The sequence below is a fragment of the Lepisma saccharinum genome, chromosome 20 (assembly GCF_977018435.1).
Source record: "Lepisma saccharinum chromosome 20, izLepSacc3.1, whole genome shotgun sequence".
Classification (NCBI taxonomy): Eukaryota; Metazoa; Arthropoda; class Insecta; order Zygentoma; family Lepismatidae; genus Lepisma; species Lepisma saccharinum.
Genome location: NC_139248.1, coordinates 28,660,592 through 28,684,292, shown reverse-complemented (window position 1 = coordinate 28,684,292; position 23,701 = coordinate 28,660,592). Strand labels below are relative to the sequence as shown.

The 23,701-nt window shown below is 36.8% G+C and overlaps 1 protein-coding gene across 2 annotated transcripts in view; it reads right to left on the bottom strand.

Moving 5' to 3' along the window:
• The window catches only part of ome (dipeptidyl peptidase 4 omega), a 391,261-nt gene that overhangs the window by 9,268 nt on the left and 358,292 nt on the right, over positions 1 to 23,701 (bottom strand). For both annotated transcript variants that reach the window (XM_083142288.1, XM_083142289.1), the window contains exons 13-15: positions 15,350 to 15,544; positions 8,569 to 8,729; positions 3,057 to 3,268 (exon numbers count right to left, since the gene is read on the bottom strand). In XM_083142288.1, coding sequence (XP_082998414.1) covers positions 3,057 to 3,268; positions 8,569 to 8,729; positions 15,350 to 15,544 — 568 coding nt within the window. The remainder of the gene's footprint in view (positions 1 to 3,056; positions 3,269 to 8,568; positions 8,730 to 15,349; positions 15,545 to 23,701) is intronic.

Here is a 23,701-nt window from a genome sequence, read left to right as displayed (position 1 = left end):
CAAAATTTGGCATCCCTGACTGCTTTCTAGTGGGTGGCATAAACAAGGATATATCGTATATTTAGAACTTTCCACTCTCAAAAATGTCAACTGGGGATAATTTTATAGGGCTTGAATTTACCACTCTGGTTTTTCCCGAGTTTATGGTGCTTTTACTTGAAAATGTCGATTTTTCCAAATTTATGAGGGGGCTGTAGCGTGCACCAGTGGTTGCGCCCATAGGCGTAGCTACGGGGTGTACCGGGTGTGCCTAGGCACACCCTAATGGGCTGCTTTATCAAAGAGAATTAAAGACAGATATTTCAATAAGAGAGAAAATAAGCGGCAGTTTGTAAGAAGTTGAAAATGTCATTACTTGGTACAAACATGTGCATTATCGCTGATGAAACGGGTGTCTATAGGTTTTCGATTTTTTGATGTCATTGGAGAAAGAAGATATTTACTGCATTGTACTCTGTACTGCAGTGCTTTTCTTCTATACCTGTCACAAGCTGCATGTGTGAGAGAGCTTTCTCCAAGCTTACCCAAGTTAAAACTAAATTAAGAGCAATTCGGAAGCAGGATAGATTGGAAGCCCTGCTCTTGCTATTTGTGGAACAGGAAAAAGCTGAGTCTATTGATGTAAATGAAGTTATTGATGAGTTTAAGAACATTATACCTTTTGACAGACGTCTCTTGTTATAGATGACGTGTATTTTGATGTATTTGTTTGTAACATTTATGAACATTTTGTGTGTCTGTAATTTCTATGCAATTTGATTTTTTCTACTACATATATTCAGAAATTTTCAACACTGTCAATTAGTGAATTTATATTCCTTTACAAACATCAATGCAGTTAAAGAGCCAAGTCATTGTGTTGCAAAATATGCTATTAAAAAGGTACAAGACCATTTTTTTCTTTGTGCACACCCAAATATAAAGTTCTAGCTACGCCTATGGTTGCGCCTCTGCTCACAAAGAACACTCATGCCCAGGCTCGAAACTGGGACCCTTGGCTTTGTAGTGTGTTGTGTAACCATCCCACCCTAGAGATCAGCTGGTGAAAGATGTAGGACAGCTTAGTGGGTCAACTTGTTATCAAACATGATGAAAATGTGATAGTGTTTCACATTTATTATTTTGGTTAAAAAGCGACAAAATTTGTAGCTGAATTCTCATTAGATTCCTTTGTGTGTAAAAATCTTGCATACTAGAAACTAGAGGGAAACATTATGAAGCACGATTTATAAAGGGCTCCCTTAATCAGCTCTGTAGAGAGGCTCAAAGCTGTTGGTACATATTAATAGTCTATTAACATTATCGACCTGTAAATATCAAGTAGATACAGTCCCAATTAGACTTTGTCTTTATATTCTTTGGCAGTCCGGAAAGGTCATTATCGAAATATTGTTATTTGATGTTGCTTGAACTTTTTTTGTTCGTTGGAGTTTCAAGATATCATCCCTTTCCTGTTACTTATAGCTTTTGGGAGAGGGGGGCAAGTGCACCCTGCTATATCTGCCAATGCGACACAATATATTAAAAACTTGCCCCCTCTGGGATTGACTTTGCCCCCTACTAAGAATTCCTGGCTACAGGCCTGTATCAAGGAGCTTGGTTGGGAGGTTACTCCACATCCTCCTTACTGTCCCGATCTTGCACCCACGGATTCCCACCTTTTCAGCTCTCAATCCAAACTTCAATAAAACTTCTTTGGTAATGAATATGCTCTTCAAAATTGGCTTGACGACTTCTTTAACTCTAAAGCAGCTTATTTCTTCAGGCATGGAATCGAAAAACTACCCCAGCGTTGGTAAACGTTCATAGACAATGAAGGAAAATATATTACTGACTAATTTATGTCTTTTGTTCATCTCAAATAAGTATCAAATTTTAAAAAAAATGCTACGAACTTATGCATCAACTTAATAGTTGCATAATAGTTTTTCTTGTATGTACGCATTGCTTGCATTATAGAATTATTTTCCTGTAGTTTACGGTTATTACAATCATAAGAAAACATTTTTTCTTTGTGACGTTTCATTGACATTGGCAAAGTTGCTATATTACAACAATTTAACATTGACAACATCTATTATATAACGGATTCTTTTTGTTTAAAAAATTACTAACCATTGTTATAACTGTATCTTGAGTCAAAATGAAAATAAATGTCTGACGAAAGGAGCGTGTGTTCTCCTGAAACGTCACAAAGAAGAACTGTTTTCTTATGCTTGTAATAACCGTAAACTACAGGAAAATAATTGATAGTTGCACTACATCCAAAAATAATTCATATCTCTCTGCATATGTGTAATGGAAGTGTATTATGTTTTCCCATCAGTGCAAAATTTTTACATTATTTATTGTTAATGTAAAGAGTACAAAGGTATAGGTTTCGAATGGTATATACTGTCTGACTTTATGCCATTTGAATGTTGTAATCTTCACTATTTAAAAAGCATTGAATGTTATTTTTGCTAATATTAACCAATTTTAATGAAAGTGTCTTTAAAGCAAATCTTTTTTCTTAACCCTTTCAGACCAAATGCCCATAATTTTGGACACTATTTTCTTTGGTCTGAAAAATTACATAGCAATACAACTCTTTGATCCTTTTCTCTTATTTTTCTTCTTCTTCTGGTGCTGCATATGTGCACTGCACCTATTGTCCATCTAAGTTATTACTGTCATCTGGTGTTAATCTGTTTATCACTGAGCAATTTTCAAAAATTGGTCTGAAAGGATTGTTTTAAAAAATGTTAAATTTTTAGTTATTTGCATAACTGCATTAGACTAAAGCAAACCTTCATGAATAATTTTTAATAAAAGCTTAGTGTAATTTAACTTATTTGTTAGCAATGAAATCTGATGGTGACATTCTGTGAACCCTATGTCCAAACCTTTTTGTGTGTGAGTATCTGTTTGTGTGCGTGAATGCACAAATCATCCATATCACACCACTTCCATCAATGCTCAAAATTATATTCACTAGGTTGTAGAACTTAGCCTAATCAAGTTCTTACATTAGTAATATAGAAAGATAATGGTTAAAAAATATGTATATTAGTTACCTGCTGTCTAAAGAGGATATCTTTCACTTCCAAAACTCGCGACAGCATCATTGACTGTTGATAATGAACATTATCATCCTCTGTTCCATGGATCAGAAGGAACATCTTATTCCTGAGATTTTCCACTTTGGTATTTACTTCGGCTGTTTTGTAACCTTCCATGTTATCAATTTTTGTTGGAAGACCCATATATCGTTCTGTATATATTGTGTCTGAAAAAGAGAATAATGAAGAGATTCAAATCAAAACTAAATAAAACAATAATACACTCTTTGCATTATTTAGCATGTAAAGTTGCTTTATGCTAAAGTTGATTTGATATTAATATCATGGTATTAGCTGGTAACAGTGATATCAGGCCATCCAGGGTGTTTTTTTTTTTTTTAATTTCTTTTCTTTTTGAAAAACTGGTATGATATTCCAAATTCTGAAAATTTACTTCGGCTTATAATTCTTTCTACAGCATTCATGTGAATCTTCATGTGGGTTGCTTTTGCAATAGTATAGTAGGGTTACGAAGCCACAAAGCTATTCTGAAAATTTGGACAACAGCAAAGCAAGCCACACAAAGATTCATGTGAATGCTCTAGAATGGATGTAATTTTTTTCAGAATTTGAACCGACCTCCATGACAGAGTGCCTAGCACAGCATGCTACAATGCCAGGGGTCCTGGGCATGGGTTTTCTTTTTGAGTGTTCCTTCATCAATTTCATTATATCATCACTCATCCTCATCTTTGCGATTAGCCAAAAGTGGCAAAAGAGCGAAATAAAATAAAGCAAATTAATCAGTCATTTTGAGAGCTTGGAATACCATAGCTGTTTTTCCAAAAGAGAGTCAATCATATATTTCAATCCTGATACTTTTCCCAAAGTCTGAGTATTTGATGAGATCTGCAAAATGCCTTTCAGAGTCTAAATAACATGGAAATTATGTGCATGTGCCATCTTCCTTCATTTTACACCAACATTGTGTGCGAAAAGTGGATTTCTTGATTAACCCTTTCGAGGTGGAGCCTCCAGATGACAAAAGTAACTGAAGGACGGTTGACGAATATTTCGGCAAACACATATCTTCATAATAAATGTTCAATAAACAGGAAACCGAATAAAAAAAAACCACTGAATCTTTTTGGCTTTAATCTCCAAGCATCCACGTCACATCTGCCGTCATCGCCAGGTAGACTCTGACGTCATGGTCGTGTCACCAGGCAGATTGTTAAAAAAGACGTGAGTGCTTTCGAAACCTTGTCGTGAGAAGAAAGAGTCTTTTGTGATGGCATCTCTTCAGTCAGGAGAAATTCGTGACTTGTTGGAGGAGGGGGGGATGAAACAGAAGTTGAAGATATACAGGGTGGTTCAGAAGATGATATACAGGGTGTGCCAGATGATCGAGAAGAACCAGAAGAGGGAGGGGGAAGATGAAGAATTAGAGGAGAATGAAGGCAGTGGTGATGCGAGTGCAGTGCAGTGGGAAGAAGTGAAGAGGGGGGGCTTGAGGGGGGGGGCAAATGTTCTTCCTTTCTCTGGACAGTGTAAGAGTTCGTGCCCTTGCGAACAATCCTACTCCTATTCAAGCTTTCAGTTCGGATCGATGGGCAAATTTCTGATGGAGTTTCCAGTCAGTTGTGATAAACATTCTCCTTGACCTTGAGTTTTCTTCTTTTTTTTAAAAAAAAAAAATTACTAATTGAAATTCCTCTGTCTGTTGCTTCCAAATATGAGTACACATCAACATGTTTACTTTACCGAATGAAAGCCTTGGAAATTCTGAATAAAACGAGCCCTCATTGGAATTTATCGCGTTATTACAATTTTTTTTTATTATTATTATTATTATTATTATTATTAAATAAAAACATTTTCCAACATGCTACATTTTGCTTAAAATGAGCCCCGTCCTTGGGGAATTTCCATGCTTGACGAATATTTAGTCATCCGCCTTGAAAGGGTTAAAGGAATTAATATTCTGATTATCTCGCGTAAACTTGTGAATATGTTTTAGAGGAAAATTCTGGTAGATCAACATGGTATATGTTCAGCCACAGGCTGAACCTCGCCCTTCAACAAAGGAAAATTGAATTGAATATGTGCAATGGATACTCATTAGGTCTGTCAGATGAGAGAGGAGGAAAGGTGCAGGTGGACACAATCTCCTAGTTAGGAAAATTTACGTAAAACATCCTCCACCCTAACAATTTCCATGTCAAGCTCTGGGAATTATCAATGTTCTGTTCTGTTCTGTTCAGAAAACTTATAGCTGCAATGGAATAGTCACATATTAACATTTATATCATATTGATGTATCACATAAAATATTATTAACATTAATTTATTTAATTAAAAATCCACTTTTATTGCACAATCTTGTTACAAAATCTTCATTCCATTAAATTAGGCACACACAGGAGATGTACTATGTAGATTTTCAGCGAAAAGTGCAGGCTCGACCAGGACTCGAACCCGGGTCTCTGGCAATCCGTGCCATTGTTCATTGTTGGTGAAAGCATTGGCTGCTATCAGGGGGTCCTTATTTGCATATCAACATGTGTAAATATTCTAACACTTTTAAACTCTTAGTGTTCAGATATCACCACCTCAAATCACGGAAACACAGGATAAATCCATAACCCATGGGAACTCTATGTATTTAGTTTAATACAGGGTAATTCAAAATGAATGGAACAACTTTACACAGTTATTATGACGTTACTATTTATGATAGAAAATCAGACAAGGCATCAATATAAAGAAAAACTCTCGAAGTTTTATTCCCACTTAGCGGGCTTATTCTGCTAAGCCGATGCTCCACCAGGATCGCCAGTGTCGCAAAATGGCTAATGGCCAGTAGAAGGCGTATTGTGTGTTGGAGCTATCGAGAACTGATTCAATCACAATGGTGCAAAAACATTTCCGCATGCTTTTCGGTAATAATGCATATGTTTCACCATTCCAAAAGATTTGCCAAAGTTACAACTGCAAATTGTTAGTGCCTTTGAAACCGTTGACAACGACTTGCTGTCTCGTGCATAGCAAGTACTTGATTATAGTTTTGACCTTTTCCGTGTTACACGTGGTTCCCATGTTGAATCTTTACAATGTGAGTCATGTGAGTAAAACTTCCAGAGTTCTTCTTTATATTGATGCCTTGTCTGATTTTCTTTCATAAATTGTAACGTCATAATAACTGTGTAAAGTTGTAACATTCATTTTGAATTACCCTGTATATCTATTTTAGCAATACTCCTAACTGAAGTTGGACTGAAATGACAAAGTTTTTAACTCCGGTTGAGCTGATACGACTTTGAACTGATACCAATGCATGAAAATTGTAACTATTAAAAGTTGTTCAAAATATTGATTAATATTAGTGGGTGAGTACTCCAATCTAATTATAAGCATCAATTAACCTGAGTTTTGCTTCAAAATATTGAAAAATTACATCAGGATATTAAAATACCTATTATGGAATCACTAAATACAGTTAAGTTCATGTAATATTAGTGGAAAATCAATTGAAAGTTCGAATTTTGCATAACTTCCAGGACAATTAGATTTTATAGCACAGCATTTTTTTGGATCCAGTGAATGATCAAAACACCAGAAAAATATTGTCCGGTATCAGTAAATAAAATCCAACTGATACAGGTATATGGACATCAATATCAGCTCAGCCCTAGTTTTAACTAAAACCAATTAAGTAGAGATACACAATCTGCCAATACTCATAACTGATATCATACTGATCTGATATTATTAATGGTTCACACATATCTTTCACTTGCATGTAATGAGGTTGCTGCAAGTTTCCATGTTGTCAAATGGATAGCACTCTCGCCTTTGGTGTTTGATTCACGATGAAAGCTTCCAAAAGTTTAGTTTTGACCCAGCATTTTGAGGGCAACTAGGTCTAGATAATGCACTATTCCAGTTTTTATTTTCAACTCAACATCAAGGTAAAATATTTAAAAAATATGTTATTTTACACAACATGTCATCAACACATTAAAAATAAGATAAAATCACATGTACCTTCATGGTGGATGCAGTAAATGCAGTTTTAGTATTTCATACATGAAGACTGGTGTTTCCTTGCTGCAAATTTATATGATTTCAGATTAATTTCGAAGGCCCACTACCTTCATTAATTGTACCTTGTTTTGCCCTCAGAATTTTCAGACTGTTGTTGGACCTTCTTCAGGGATGGAAGAAAAGAATGAGTTGTGAAAGCCATACAGAAATGTCGGCTAAGCTTTCAAAAATTCGTCTTCAACATGAAAGCAAACATTTCTCAACACATGGCAGGAAGAGTGGGAACAAGCTTTGTGCTGTCAAGTCCACCATTTGTGCATGGCGTTATTCGTACTGTCCCTCCCATCAAGAAAAGGTAATTTTAACTGCTCTTCGGATTGGACATAGCCATCTTTAACCAATGTTTAACTCCTCTTTGGATTGGACATAGCCGTCTTTAACCAATGTTTAACTCCTCTTTGGATTGGACATATCCATCTTTAACCAATGTTTAACTCCTCTTCTGATTGGACATATCCATCTTTAACCAATGTTTAACTCCTCTTTGGATTGGACATAGCCATATCTAACCAATGTTTAACTCCTCTTTGGATTGAACATAGCCATATCTAACCAATGTTTAACTCCTCTTCGGATTGGACATAGCCATCTTTAACCAATGTTTAACTCCTCTTCGGATTGGACATAGCCATATCTAGCCAATGTTTAACTCCTCTTCGGATTGGACATAGCCATATCTAGCCAATGTTTAACTCCTCTTCGGATTGGACATAGCCATATCTAGCCAATGTTTAACTCCTCTTCGGATTGGACATAGCCGTCTTTAACCAATGTTTAACTCCTCTTTGGATTGAACATAGCCATCTTTAACCAATATCCATTTGCTGCAAGTGATGGACCTTCCAATGTGTCATGTATATATTTAAAGTGTTCGGCATATTTTCATCGATTGTTGGGAGGAGACAACAGTGTTTTAAGAAATGTTTTGATCTTTTTGTGAAAAGCAGGCCTGTTACACTGCATCCAAGGAAGTTTCTGTACCTTTTTAACATGTTGCGTATGTCCTGTGCAGCTACCTTTACAACCTTGTATTTTAAATTTTTCTCAAGGGTTAAACCCCTTTTTAAACTTCAAATTAAAGGTTTTTAGATATACTTTGAAGGGTGAAAATGGGCATGTGTGCCATTCAAAAAAATATAAAAAGATGATACCACCTGATGGGTGAAGCTGATGTCTTTCTGAAATATATACCTGCAAAGAATGCATGTTGTTTCAATGACGATGATTAGGATCAAGCTCTTGTACATTTTAATCCCTGATAATTATCTTAACCATGTTTTAACCCTTCCATGACATTCTTTTCTCCCATCTCTGAAGAAGGTCCAAAAATTGGGAGACAAAACAAGGTATGTGTTGTGATTTTATTTTGTTTTTAATGTCGATGTAAAATGTCTAACCATAAAATCAACAAAAAACTTACCATAATAAATCCAATCTGTGACAGGTGCTACTGAAATTCCACATTTGAAAACACCATCTGTGTCTTTAGCTAATGCCATTGCTGTGCTGTACCCTCCATAACTCCAGCCCCATATAGCAGATCTCTTCTTGTCAATGAATTTAAATTTGTTTTGCAAATACCTATAAGAAAATCACTGCATCAAGTTCTTTTACAATTTCTGCAGTCAAATCAATGAGTAAACATTTACAATCTGATTATTTACATTTGGTACTTTTTAAAAATTCTCACCATTTCAATATACACAAGCTGGTGTGGCATGCAAACACAACAGTGATGAAAACAGGTATGTGAAACCTCTTTTTTAATGCACAGAATGTTTTTAGCCTTGAACTTCTAGACTTCTGAAGAATGCCTGCACCTGAAGTTTTGAAATTATGAGAACATTCTTATAGATTCTTAATATGAAAAATACCCTACCATTATGTAAAAATCTATGCAAGTAAATGAGGTACAGTATATGTTTTCACATGATTGGGGAATAAAATACACGTAAACAAGTTACTATGTTTTTCTGCGAGACTCACTTTTAAAGGTTCTGCATGAACTAAACATTGACAGCTGTCAGGTGCATAATATTTGGCTCCCACTTCTTCAACAACTGAAACCAAGTGTGCACATCAAATGTAAAATCGTAGCAGATGAACTGGCTACACCAGCATTCCTAGCGGCATGCAGGGAAATGACAACCGGAAGCTAGCTCAGCAGTGAAGCAACAATTCCCAAGTGGATGGTCACGGGCCACCAAAATTAAGACAACCTTTAAAAGTAAGTCTCTCGTGGGAAAGTGGTAACATGTTTACGTGTATTTATGTGTGTGTTTTTAATGAGAAATTGCAAGTGTGCATGCATGTGTATGTGCTTGTGTGTGTGTGTGTGTGTGTGTGTACGTGCATTTGTTACACATGTATGTGTAACAGACGTAATGTATATTTTTTATGTTTAATAAGCATGTTACATGACCCATGGTTACATAACATCTTTAAAGTTACTAAACCTGATATAATGGATCCAAATCCATGCAGGCACACCGATGTACATATTTTCTTTGCCACTGATAGACGCATGATAAGAGGAAGAAGAATAATTTGTATTCTATAGCATGTTATTGATTGGTTGTTAGAGTAACCGTGTGTAAGATGTACGTGAATGGCTTCTATGTATTAAAGTTATATTGTTTAATTTGAACCTACGTGTTTGTATGTCTTGTAAATGTATAGATAAGAAAATCACACACAACAAACAACAAGGCTTACATCTATGGCGCAGTCGTACAGGATGTTCTTGGTGATTCTTCGTAAGAAGAAGTATGGATGAAGACGTCACGAAGAGTACGCGACGATCATCATTCCAGCATAGGTTTATGCAAGGAGAAATTGTGTCGGCTTGATCAATTTCTACGGTAAGAACCAAGATTACACGGTTTGTGTACTATTTACAATAATTGCACAACGGTAAGGTTCAATCAATGCGATACAAATTGTGTCTACGGCGTAGATTACAATAATTGTACAAGAACAAAGTTTAAATCAGTGTGATACGGATTGTGTTTAAGATATTGTGATATTTAATTGACCACAATTATGAATATGTTCGGTTTGAATTTATTCTCTGAGTTCCGGTCAGATTCAGAAGAAATAGAAGATTATTTAACGAGGTTCGAACAGTCTTGCTTGGCTCATGATGTTAATGAAGCCAGGAAGGTACCCATACTGATTGCAGTTATAGGGTCTGAAGCTTTCAAAGTGCTGAAGAACATCCTTGCACCTGAACCAGTCGATCGTCAAACGTATTCGATCCTCAAGGACAATCTGCTCAAACATTATGGCCAGAGAACAAACAAATATGTGGAACGTTTTAAGTTCAGGCAATGCATTCAGGAAAGCGGCGAGGATGCAACACGATTTATGGTACGTGTTAAACAACAAGCACTAAAATGTAGTTTTGGCCAGTACTTACAGGAAGCCATTGTAGAGCAAATAATTGTAGGCGTTCGGTCTGACGCCATTAGAAAGAAATTACTTTCTGAACCTACATTGACTACAGCAAAATGTCAAGATATTGTGCTTCAAATGGAATTAATTGAGCGGGAAACACAAATGTTCACACATCGTGAAAAGAAATATAGTTCTAATGTAGTTGCATTTGCTGGGACACAGAAATTTAAACCATGTTTCCAGTCCTCGCAAGCGCACAAAAATAACTTTGTCAATCCTCAGAATAGAAGTTATAAAAGCACCGAAGAATGTGATAGATGTTCCAGAAGACATGATCTTGGACATTGTCCAGCAAAATATTCGATATGTTCATTTTGCAAAAAGAAAGGTCATTGGCATGTAAAATGCAAGTTTAGGAAAAATAATGGTGGAGTTGCGACTAAGACAATTACAAGTGATCAAATGCCCACGTCTAATATTAAATCTTTAGACGCTATTGTTGAACAAAACATACATAACGAATTTCATGGTTTGTCTTTATTGCACGTCGAAGTTAGTGATTCTCATCCGCCAGAAGATAATACTTGCACTATTTCATCAAACACAGAAAATATACAAGTGGAAGATGCAACACTCACTCGTTCAAAAGCAAGGAGTGTTAGTTTCAAGCCAAGAGCACAAGCTATAGATGGCACTAATGTTCTTGTGTCGGCAGGACCGTGCGTAGTTGATTTGTGTATTGATAAGCGAATTGTACAATGTGAACTAGATACTGGATCTACAGTTACTTTGTTTAATAACAAGTATTTCAAACAATTGTTTCCACATAGGCGAACACAATTTACTTCACTAACGTTACGAGATGTGAATAATAATACTTTGAAGTTGAAAGGTCAAGCTTTCATTGATTTATCATTGAATGATGTACTGTATAAATTACCGGTTATATTGTGTGAAGAAGAACTGCGTTATCCGTTGATTGGACGTTCATGGCTCGACAGTATTCATCCAGGTTGGAGGAACTTGTTAGCACAACGTAACACAATGTTCACAAATACGGGGTCCGGACGAAATTACAACGCAGATATTAATACAAAAATACCGGAAAGTGAAGGTTTGAGAGCGCAGCTGGAGAAGAAACTTACCCAGAAAGATAAGGAATCAAGGGAACGTGACCAACTGCGATATGACGGACATAAAAGACCGAAGCTCCGGAGAGACAGGGAGAGGGACATTAGTAAACAGATTGCCATTGGAATGCCAGCTAAGAGCATGGCCAGTGACGACACTCAGTTTGACCAGAAGCTGTTCAACCAATCAAAGAGGATGGCCAGTGGGTACGGAGATGACGAAGCGTACAACGTGTATGATAAACCTTGGTGGCATGCACGAACTCTGGGCCAACATATTTACAGACCATCAAGATATCTGGACAACGCTGTGTATGGAGAAGATTTCGAGAAAATAATGAAAACAAACAGATTTGTCCCAGACAAGGAATTTGGTGGCACGGACCGTGGAGCACCACGCAGCACACCTGTTCAGTTTGAGAAAGATGAAGATGATCCTTTCGGTCTGGACCAGTTTTTGACTCTAGATAGAAGAGCTAGCAAGAGACCTAAGGATGCAGAGGGAAGAGATAACGAAAACCAACCAAACACAGACGCTAGGCATGCACCACTCAGAAGATCGAATAGACTTAGGAGACTTCCTGATAGATATGGTGAGACCAGCACTAAAAAAAAAAAAAAGAGACTCCAGGAGGAGATGATAGACGCATGATAAGAGGAAGAAGAATAATTTGTATTCTATAGCATGTTATTGATTGGTTGTTAGAGTAACCGTGTGTAAGATGTACGTGAATGGCTTCTATGTATTAAAGTTATATTGTTTAATTTGAACCTACGTGTTTGTATGTCTTGTAAATGTATAGATAAGAAAATCACACACAAAAACAAGGCTTACAGCCACAATATTGTGCTAAGCCTGTTTATATAATTAATTTCATTTTGGACAAGTTTTCTTAGTGCACTTGAGAAAAAAAAACACAATCTGCTTTGAAAATGGTAAAATAAAGGTGCCAAACATGGCTTTTTATGGATGCAGGTGACAACAATATGTTTCTTTTAGCTACTTTCACAGCTTTTCGAGGGATTCAACTAATTATGCAAAATGGTAGGATAGGAGAAAATGCAGGTGTAGCATCAGAAATGCATGTAAAAAGATAGAAAGAGATCTGATGCCCTCTTGAAATTGCAAAATCACCACAGTGTTGTGTGATGGATTTTGGCTCTCACCAAAATTTAAGCTTGCTTACTTATTTACTTTTGTGTACTTATTGATATACTTAATGCAGTTTTAATGGGCGTATAACACGGTCTGGTTTTGATAAGGACAATTGTCACAATAATATCTCGTATATAACCTGCAATACAATTTATGTTTAAAAAATTATGCTTTACTTATTCTTTGGTAGCTGTTGTTATGCGGACAAAGATGGAATATCGCTGTGCATTATTTTCCATTAAATCTCACGAGACAAATAGCGTTTGTTCGACTCCCATGTTACCTCAGATTCATAGTGCAGAAGGTTTACTGCCAGAGTTAAATATCTGTCTATAATGCATTTGTCTCTGTGCGAACTCTATCGCCACCAGAACTGCACGTTAAATGTAGCAATGCAGCATTGCTTCCTTTGAATTGACGGTTAAGGTGATGAATTCATAGTGTTTGCAGGTTGAATCACCGCACTAGACCATCCAGACCATTGTGGTATGTCTGTAGTTGTACCATGTGCAATTTAGGATTGTGTTGTTAATTTGAATCAAAATGCAGTTAATCAGAATCTTAAATGAAGTATTAAAAATATGGTAAAATTTCGTTGATAGTTTTGAACGTACAAAGATGTTTTTCTTCCTTTGTCCATTCAATCTCTTTCCGATATTGCTAAAAAAAAACAGTACCAGGAGAAGTTGAGAAAGTTGAATTGGAGAAGCAATAGCTTCCAGAAACCCAGGTTTGCAGTTCCTGCGATGGGTGAATTCGGTGTTGCAGGGGAACCTGTACAGGATTTGCCTGGGTATTCCACAACTGAAATTTATTTTTTTGAAAATGCTGAATACAGAAAAATCTATTTTACATCAGGATATCAACACAAGAAATGAAATGAACAAATACTGTCCAGTAGCATTTTGTGAAATGGAAAGAACATTTTCAAAATGCAAAGACTGACTTTCTGACAATCACAAGAGTCTGCTACCTGAAAGATCGATAAATAACGTCTAGTGTATTGAAATGCTAATGTAAAAGAATAAGATATTGATTAGTGCAATGAAAAGAGCATATATAGTGTTTGCAACTAGATACGTATATTATTATAATTGCAATATTGCAGTTCTTAGAGCAAGCCTTCAAAGGAATGCCTGTAATACGTGAAACTAAAAATATTTGTAAATTAGTATTTTTTTATGATCCTAAAAAGCACAATTTTATCTCACTTTGATTTCTATAATTGCGTTCAGAGAGTTACTGATACATTTACTTTGTATGTAAGAAGTTCAGAACCTTAAATTAGGTTGTTTTTAAAATTTTAACTTCATATTTTGGCTTTTTTTTTAATGCATATAAATCCGCCCCCTAGTAATTACACATAAATTCCCTACACATTTTTAAAAAGTTAATCAAGAGAATGGTGACAGATGATGATTAGGCAAAACAAAGCATGGTAGAACATGCATATCCTGCATGCCAAATCTGCAAAATCACAGAACCTGGAGTATTCTCAAGTCAGACGCCATTATAGCAGACTGCAATCACCCACAATTCCTAATATCCATCACCATCTGTGTGCGATGAAAGCGGTGAACTGTGATCAATCCATCACTGATTCATTGGTGAAATAATGAATGGAGTTGCACTTGCAGTGAAGTCATCAGCGAAATAACAAATGTGCAGAATGCCATCATATTCATCTTATAATAATATCAAAATTATTCATCATACATCATCGTACATACATTATCATACAGACAGACAGTCATCTCTGGAGATTCTGAAGTATAGTAATGCCCGGAGTTAAATCATGGAAAATATGTGAACTATAGGCTTCTCCATGACAAACTAGCATCACTGCTCTCATGCGAGGGTTCAATACCGGGTGTCATAATGAATGAGGGGTTACAAAAAATATATTTCAAGTCAAGTATTGAACTTATGTTAATGAAACCAGTCCAGAACAAACGAGGAAATCAAACAGTTTATTTGTACACATAGAAATGTTCAATGTGTGCACCACAGGTGACACGGCACACATTGACACGATGGTCTATTTCTTGCCACACTCGCATCAACACGGGCCTGTCGATAGTGTCCATCGCTGTGATGATACACTCCCTTAGGGCTGCGACATCAGTGAGACTCCACAAGAAGAAATCACACGGTGCAAGGTCCGGTGATCTTGGGGACCATAACATTGCACAAAACTCTGCGAGTGTTGTGGGTGATTTGAGTGCCACCTAGTGGCAGGGATATGAACTCTCAGCTTAACGAAACATACATGCACAAACTATTTGCATTCCTCGATCGTTCTGGACTGGTTTCATCAGTGTACGTTTACTCGCAATAACCCCTCAATTATTTATGAAACACCCGGTAGATGATGATTTCTGGCCTGGGCGTTCCATCCATCTAATCACAATTATCCTAAAGAAGCAGAAAGTCATGTAAAACAAAACAAAAACAAAAAATACAAAAGTGGATGTGAATCAATTTGTAATTTCATGTAACATGAAAGAAAAAATGCTCACCTTGTAACATTGATCTGATCTTCTATTTCAACCGTTCCAAGCCTTCTGTACCCTGCATACAGCATTTTGTTCCCCTTCAAACCAGAACCTCTTCCATCAATGGAGGCATAAATCACACTTTTGTTTGTTGTGAGGTAAATGCTCCAATCGCCTACAAACTTGTCTGTTACCTGGAAGGAATCAGGTCCACCATACCTGGAAATATGACACTCAAAATGAGGCAAGCAATGTGAAGAGAAAGAAACAATCGTACCATAAATACGAGGGTCATCCAGAAAAGAAAGACCGTTTGGTTATACAAAATGAAAAACACAATATTTATTGGAAAAAACAATTCTGTTACATACCTGAAGCTTCCTTCACTTCTCTACATAATCACCTCCTACATTCAAACATTTGTCGTATCTGGGCACGAGCTTCAGAATTCCCGCCAGTTCATTAAGCTAGGTGGTCACTGCGTTCTCCAACTCTTCATCACTTCCAAAACGTTTACTGCCCAGAAACTCTTTCAGCTTAGGGGAAAGGTGGAAATCGCTAGGAGCAAGGTCCAGACTAAATTTCCCATCCACATTGATCCAGCAATTCTTGAGTTGCACCAGCAGTGTGAGGGCAGGCATTGTCGTGCAGAAGCACAATTCCTCCAGAAAGCATTCCTCGCCTCCTGTTTTGGATGGCTTGCCGTAGTTTTCTTAAAGTCTCACAATAACGATTTGCATTGATCATAGTGCCTTTTGGCATGAAATCCACCAAAAGAACACCTTTACGATCCCAAAAGACGGTTGCCATGACCTTAATGAACCGGTGGCAGAAGAGTATAACATGAGAATTCTGAAGCTCGTGCCCAGATACGACAAATGTTTAAATGTAGGAGTGATTATGTAGAGAAGTGAAGGAAGCTTCAGGTATGTAACAGAATTGTTTTCTTCCAATAAATATTGTGTTTTTCATTTTGTATAACCAAACTGTCTTTATTTTCTGGATGACCCTCGTATATCACAGCATTATAAAAATAATGTATATACAGGGTGATTATAAAGTCTATACATTTAAGTGATATTGTGACAAAATATATTTCTTTTTCCATGTTATGTGAAGCAATGTTAACAGTAGAAGAAAGAACAGCCGTTCTTTGTGCTCATCTGGGTGGAATGACGTATGAACAGGAGCAGACAGACTTTGCCTGGAAATTCAGAAAACCAGGCCCCACCAGCCTGGCTATCAGTAACATGGTCAACAAATTTAAGCGAACTGGTAGTATTGTGGATGAAAAACATCCTGGTAGGCCAGCCATAACACCACAAATTGTGCAAAGTGTACAGGACGCGATCACACGTAGCCCCACTGCATCGACCAGGAGAGACTGTATCCATTATCCCATCAGCTACCAACTGTGGCTCATAGCACGGTGGATTGGGGAACATCAAGCTCCTTACTGTGCACCAACAGGATGGGACATCATCCCCTTTTGCCATCATCGTTCGTGATCACCTAAACGATCACCTCGGTAGATGGATTGGTTGTGCCTCACAATGAGAAGTTGCCTCCCCCTCGACCTAACCCCCTTAGACTTTTTTTCATTTGGGGGTTTATTAAGTCTAAGGTGTATGAGGTGAAGATCCACAGCATTGCCCAGTTGAAACAACGCATTATGGCCGCAGTTGCCGAGATTACAATGTGGGAGAAGGTGTTTCGGGCTGTGGTGGATCCTTGGCATCAGTGCCTAGACTTGAGGGGTGGTCACATTGAGTTGTACTGATTTTGTGCCCTATTGTGATATATGTTTCAGTGCATATTGTATTTTGTGCAATAAATCCTATTTATGCAGAAATGTATAGTGACTTTATAATCACTCTGTATTTTTTTATCTTGACATGCAAATCAATTAAAATGCAAACATGATATTAGGGAAACAAAGAGGAGAGCAAAATGATTAAGCCCATGTTCAATTGTTCACTCAAAGCTGAGATGGCCACTGCCCCCTTCAGAAGTGTTGGCAGTCTATAGGGGCTATCCATGAGTTAACAAAAGTAAATCTAGTGGCACAACGAATTGTGGAACTTTAGCACAGCAACTTCCGGTCTAAATGCTACAGTGGGTGTGCAATTCAAGCACATACTTAAAGGTTTTTTCAAAATCTTTTTGTGTTCAGATAAAATGTATCACATAAAAGCACCTAATGCTGAAAAAAGAAGAGATATCTACAGAAAGTAGAGGATTTTCCAGATCTATTGGATGAGCAACTACGAAGTAATGCAGGATTATTTCAGAATGACACCAGTTTACTGCCCGTTGTTGCATTTGGCCACATTTATACATATTTAATTGAAAGTATTGGCATCTACACAATACAGGTGCTTACAAGATATAAATCTTTGGATGCCTAAAATTTTGTTTCAGATCAGAATGAGAATTTTTTGAAGCGGAAAAAGAAATGTCATTTCCTGACACACTAAGAATCTCAAATTCTACACACTGTTCCCCACCGAAGTGATTGTTTTTGCATTTCTGGAATAAAAGCTGATAATTTCAAGAACTTTCAGACACTTTTAGTGGAGAAAACATTGAGAATGGCCATTTTTTAACACTATCATTTGGAATTTCTCAACTGTTCGGGTCCCCAAAATGAAAAATCATTTTCTGAAGTCAGGATCAGTATGACATTCTGCTACCATTCCAAACTTTCTGAGATTCCACACATCTGTAGTGATTACTGCAGATTCTACTGCTGTTTGTTGGCTTCCAATTCCCATGCATGGCAACTTGAAACCAATAATTTCAGTACCCTAAAGGAAATTAATTAAGGAATAACTCTGAAACATTATTTAGCCCTACCGTCCTACTGCAACACACCTTTCTTTCCTATATGACACTGTGAACTCCGTTTAGCTACATGTTGTTGGCCTACAGACCAGAAGTTGTCATGCTAAAACTATGGCATCTACACAGACACTTCCTTCCGGTGGATAGCCCCTATAGCACAAAATTGGTCACGCGTTATAATCCATGTGCAGTTAGGACATTCAAAATCATACAGCTCTTGCAGTTTGACTCTTACCATTACTGTACCTGATTTTTCTGTCTGCCAAAAGAATGTACAGTGGTGCCTCTCATAACAAATGCAATCAATTCCAGGATGACATTCATTATGTAAATTGTTGGTTATGCAGGATGATGTTTCCCATAGATTACTACAGGAATAATTTTAATTCGTGCCTGAGCCTAGTCCAACGTTGTGAAACCATAAAATAATCCACCTTTACAGGTCACTCGTTAGTTCCATGTGTAAGAGTTCTGACTGTGATAACAACGGCATACATCAAACTAATTTCATGCACCAGTTATTAGTTTATTGTTATTTTGGTTTTTGACACTTTGGTCAGTCATTCTTTTAGTACATTTATAAAATCGTTTTTTACATAAATTGTAGCCAGGTGTATAAGAACAGTATTCCACATGCCTGCTCATGTAAGATAATGAAGCATTCCTGCTAAGGGGTTAATCGTGAGTGGCTATATTCGCTTCCAGGGGACTGAGTTCGTTATATGTGGCATTTTCTGGCCCATGTGAACATATGTTACGTGAGGCACCAATCTAATTGTAGAATTTTAGGGCATGATTAAGAATTGCATTCCGTGAAAGATTATCTCGCATTGCACTTGTTTAGTTTAGTTTAGTTTATTTGCGTCCAAGGACTACCGGTGTGTACAAATTACAGTACATGGTAATATAGGACATGTCAATACTTACATTACAATACAGGTACATTAATAGATTTTACAAATACAAAATATATAGCCAAAAATTGTAAAAAATTGGGTCTTACTCTGCTATTATATCAAAATCACAAAAAAGTATAACATGAGAAGATATACTAATTACCCACTTTCATTTGACATTTAATTTTACAAGAATAATATGTGATTATACTACATTATGTACATTTGTCTTATGTAAAAGTCGCTTCCATGTATTCAGCTATAGAATAAAAAACATGCTTCAGAAGCATTGATTTTATCTTGTGCTTGAATATCATCAATTTTGGTTCTTTCCTCACATCTTGTGGTAGTTTATTGTAGAGATCTATGGAAGACTTTAAAGGACCTTTCTTACATAAGTTAAGGCGGCACTGTTTTATGTGAAGTTTGTCTTTATTTCTTGTGTTTAGGCCATGTATTTCCTCATTTGTGGCAAAGTTGGAAATATTTTGCTTAACATAAATTAAGCATTCATAAATGTATATGCAGGGGAGAGTTAACACATTAAGTTTACGGAAAAGAGTTCTACATGAATAAGTTTTCTTTACTCCAGCTATGATTCTTATAGCTCTTTTTTGAAGCATAAAAAGGACATTGGAGTGGCCCTTGTTACCCCAAACCATAATACCGTATCTTAGTAAAGCATCAAAGTTTGCCATATAAAGGCACTTTACAGTTTGGGTGCTTGAGATGTCTACCATTTCTCGAAGGGCATAGCACACACTACTTAATTTTGATTGTAGCGTGTTTATGTGTTCTGTATAGCTAAGGTGTTCATCCAGAATGATACCCAGAAATTTTGAAATTTTTAGGCTCTAGTTGTGTATTCCCAGATATTAGATTGAGGTTTATTTGGTTTCTGGTTTGGATTGTAGAAAATGTAATGTAATTTGTTTTTTTTTTTTTGCTGTTGAGGAGTAGATTATTATTTAAAAACCAGTCATCTAATTTGTTTAATACGTTATTAGCCTTAGATTGTAGAGCATCTTTGGAAGTGTCTGTTACTATAATATTTGTATCATCAGCATATAATATTGCATTTGCCTCAGGTATAACATTTGGTAAATCATTTATGTACATAAGAAACAAAAGAGGGCCAAGAATACTTCCCTGAGGCACCCCACATGTTACACTTTTCATGGTGGAGTGATACGAGTGATAATTTGTTCTGCTTTTGAAGCATCCGTGATAGAATATAAATATTCAAACTTATGGCATGATTAAACACATTCTCACATTCACATTGTAGCTTTGTAGCAACACCTACATTTTCCTTACACAAAAAATGTTCTTTAGTTTAGAAAAGACACTGTTCCATAATATTAATTACAATTATACATTTTAGTTTGAATTCATAGCCCAAAAATCAATGTCAGCAACTCACTGTCACCATTCACAGAATTAGATATGCAAATGATGTGATTATTCACAGAAGACGTATATTTGCGTAGCCAGTATGCATTTTAGTTTTCCCTGGTTGTTATAAGTTTCCAATTAGTTTTATAAATTGCCACGTGCTTTGCAGTTTTGTGAACCCCAGTCTTCTATTAAATGACTAGCAAGAAACAGAACCAGAGCGCTGCATGCGAACTAGTTTCGCTTACTAAGCCTGCTTAGTCACCGGTCCGAGTTTTCCTCCTTCTTCCACCTGGCGAGTCAGCGAGTAAGAATTGCCCACCTGGATTTTGAAGCTTCAAGCATCAAAAGCCCACGGGTAACTGGCAAGCCTTCCATGTTTCCAAAGACCCACCTTGCTGAAGTCTCATTCCGGCTCCAGATACACGAGTCATGCAGTCACTGTTGCCAACTTTAAGATTGTAAATTGCTCAAGGAGCACGTGAAATGTTTGTCACGTGTAATCAATTTGAAATTGCAGATATTTATTCTGTGGTGGAAAACATTTGTGTTACTCACACCAGTATAATTGAGTACGAAGCAAGTTACACAAAATGAGCCATGGTAAATACATTCTTGGAACATTGTGTGGCTAGTGGTAGTTCTACATTAAACTATTTTACGAAAAACTTTTTAAAACTTTTGCTACAGGTTTTCTCTCTGGTGCAATTTTGCTAATATCCGAATTATTGCTTAAGCTATACCAGAGTTCTTTACTGCTTTCATTTGAAAGTTTAGATTTAGAGAGCAGGTGTAGCCCCATCAGTAGGGTTACCAGATCGCTATGAGAGAAATGTAGGACATCCTGTCCCAAAATGTAGGACTCAGTCAAAATATAGGACACGAAGGATTCGCAATAAAAAATACATATTTCGATAGAAAACTTTAGAAAGTAATTTAAAAATGACACTTTTCAGTTAAAAAATAATAATTCTTAAATGGAAAATTTCAAAACTTGTAATCATATTAAACAATGCACCTCTTACTATATGTTTTAACTGGTAGTTCTCAGAAGAGCCAATTTTTCTTAAAATTTCAGGTTTAGTCAAAATATATTTAAGGGAGATGCAGTCAAATTCTTTGAAATTATAGGAACCAGTACCAGACTTCTACTGAATTTATATAAAAAATATATTTCTCTCGTGAGTCTGTTGTACTTGTGGTAATGAAAGTAGTCTATCAACATGTGCATTATGATCTGTAATGGCAAACAAATAGTCAGCAATTACCACAATTTGAAATGGTTCCAGTCACGGACGTCTGCAGGATTTTTCCAGGGAGGGGCAAGCAAGGTAATTTTTCCAGGGGGGGCAGAGGATATATTTTTCCCCACAATAGTGATGTCCCCTAAAAAAACACTATTTCAGTCTGAAATTATTATGTTCCTTCAACTTGTGTGTAATAATTAACATAAATTACTGTGACTGAAATGAAATTATGTTTGAAATACGTATATAATTTGTAGGTGGACAATCATTTCCAGGGGACGGCCTCCTTGCCCCCCCCCCCCCCTTTCCGGACGTCCATGGTTTCCAGAAGTTTCACCGTGGGTCATTTTTAGTTCAATAACAGGGTTTCTACCAAAACAACAAATCCAAAATGATTGACTTTTTCAGCACTTTTCTTGTCCTTTTTTAAAATTTTGCTTAACCTTTACTTATCTGACCCTGGAAATTAACAATTAAGAAAAGAAATATCAATATAATGAAAATCCCTTACCAAAAGGCCAGTTAAGGTGAAAACTGAAGCTGTATTTAATAAGAAAATTAAACCTGCTTTATCTATTATAATCTCATGTTGGACTTGTGTTGGAGGGGGAGGGGTTGTCCATATGTTTGTGATTGTTCCTTCATCCATCTCATCCCACAACCATTCATCCTCATCTTCACGATTTGCCAATGGGCAGAAAAGTGAAGTAAAGAAAACAAACTAAATAAACCAATCAGTCATTGTGATAGCAAAAATTCGTGGCCACAAGTATAATTTCTTGACTTTTACTAGCTTCTTCACCTACTTGTTGATATCTTTATTTTTTTGACTGGTAGACACCCTGAATAACTGTATTCTCTATACCCCTGCTTTACAATCAAAATTTTTAATAATAATGGGAAACACCTTGTTCCATCAGTATATGAAACTCCAAAGCAAGAAATTCCGCTCATGCATTGAACAGTAACATCATCAGAATGTGGCTCCAAAACTTCGTTCATTTATTGCTTCTGTTTTCCCGTTTGTTCTCTAGTAGGAAAAACTTTTTATTTTCTTTTTGGTCAATAACTGAATCAAAATAAATTCACTATTGAGTTTGGGAGCTCAGTCCATATACTTGTAACTTGCATGATTCCTCTTTGTTCAACTGAAACATGAATTTTCCTAATTAATGTAGGACATCTATGATATTTGTAAAAATTCCCCCCGGATGCCGGACATAAGGCTAAAATGTAGGACATGTCCGGGAAAAACCGGACGTCTGGTAACCCTACCCATCAGCTCCCCCCATCCCTGTTCCAGTGCATGGAACAGTAAAGTGCAAGTGATCCTTCACAATGACTGCATTTTTCAGTTAAAAATCTAAAGCCAGTTGGAACAACACACGTTTGTAAAGCTATCCATGCTTACGTCAGAAGATGATGGGCAGGGAAACAAAAAAATGTGTTTGGGAATTGTGCGATAAGTGAGACCTCACCTTTTGTTTTGTCCTAGCGACTGAAGCACTATTAGGGAATAGATTTCTAGCATTTAAAAATGATGAATTAGATCAAATATCAATATTTGGAGAATATGTGGTCATCGATTTGACATCATAATGAAACATTCTTTTTGCGAAGTTATAAAATCTAATAAGGTCCCTGCGACTAACATAAATTCAAATGTCTCCATAAAAAAAAAAGGTAAAGTGTTCCCCTGTGCATAGCACCACGCCATGAAGGCGTATAGGGGGTGTGGGGGTAACGCCCCACACTTTCTTGATCCGGTCGTGAGTGGGGGTGATGTGATCAGCATCACGCCCCTGACCGCCTTTACCCCCCAGGGTTTCCCCCAGGTACCCATGTTATTCGACGCTGGGTAGGCGCCGGGGCCGCTTCCACCGTTAGAAAAGTTCCCAGATTTGAACCGGCCGGGGATCGAACCCGGGACCTTGAGCATGGTAGTCAGACGCGTTACCGACTGAGCCACCGCGGTAAATTAAATTTCACTATGT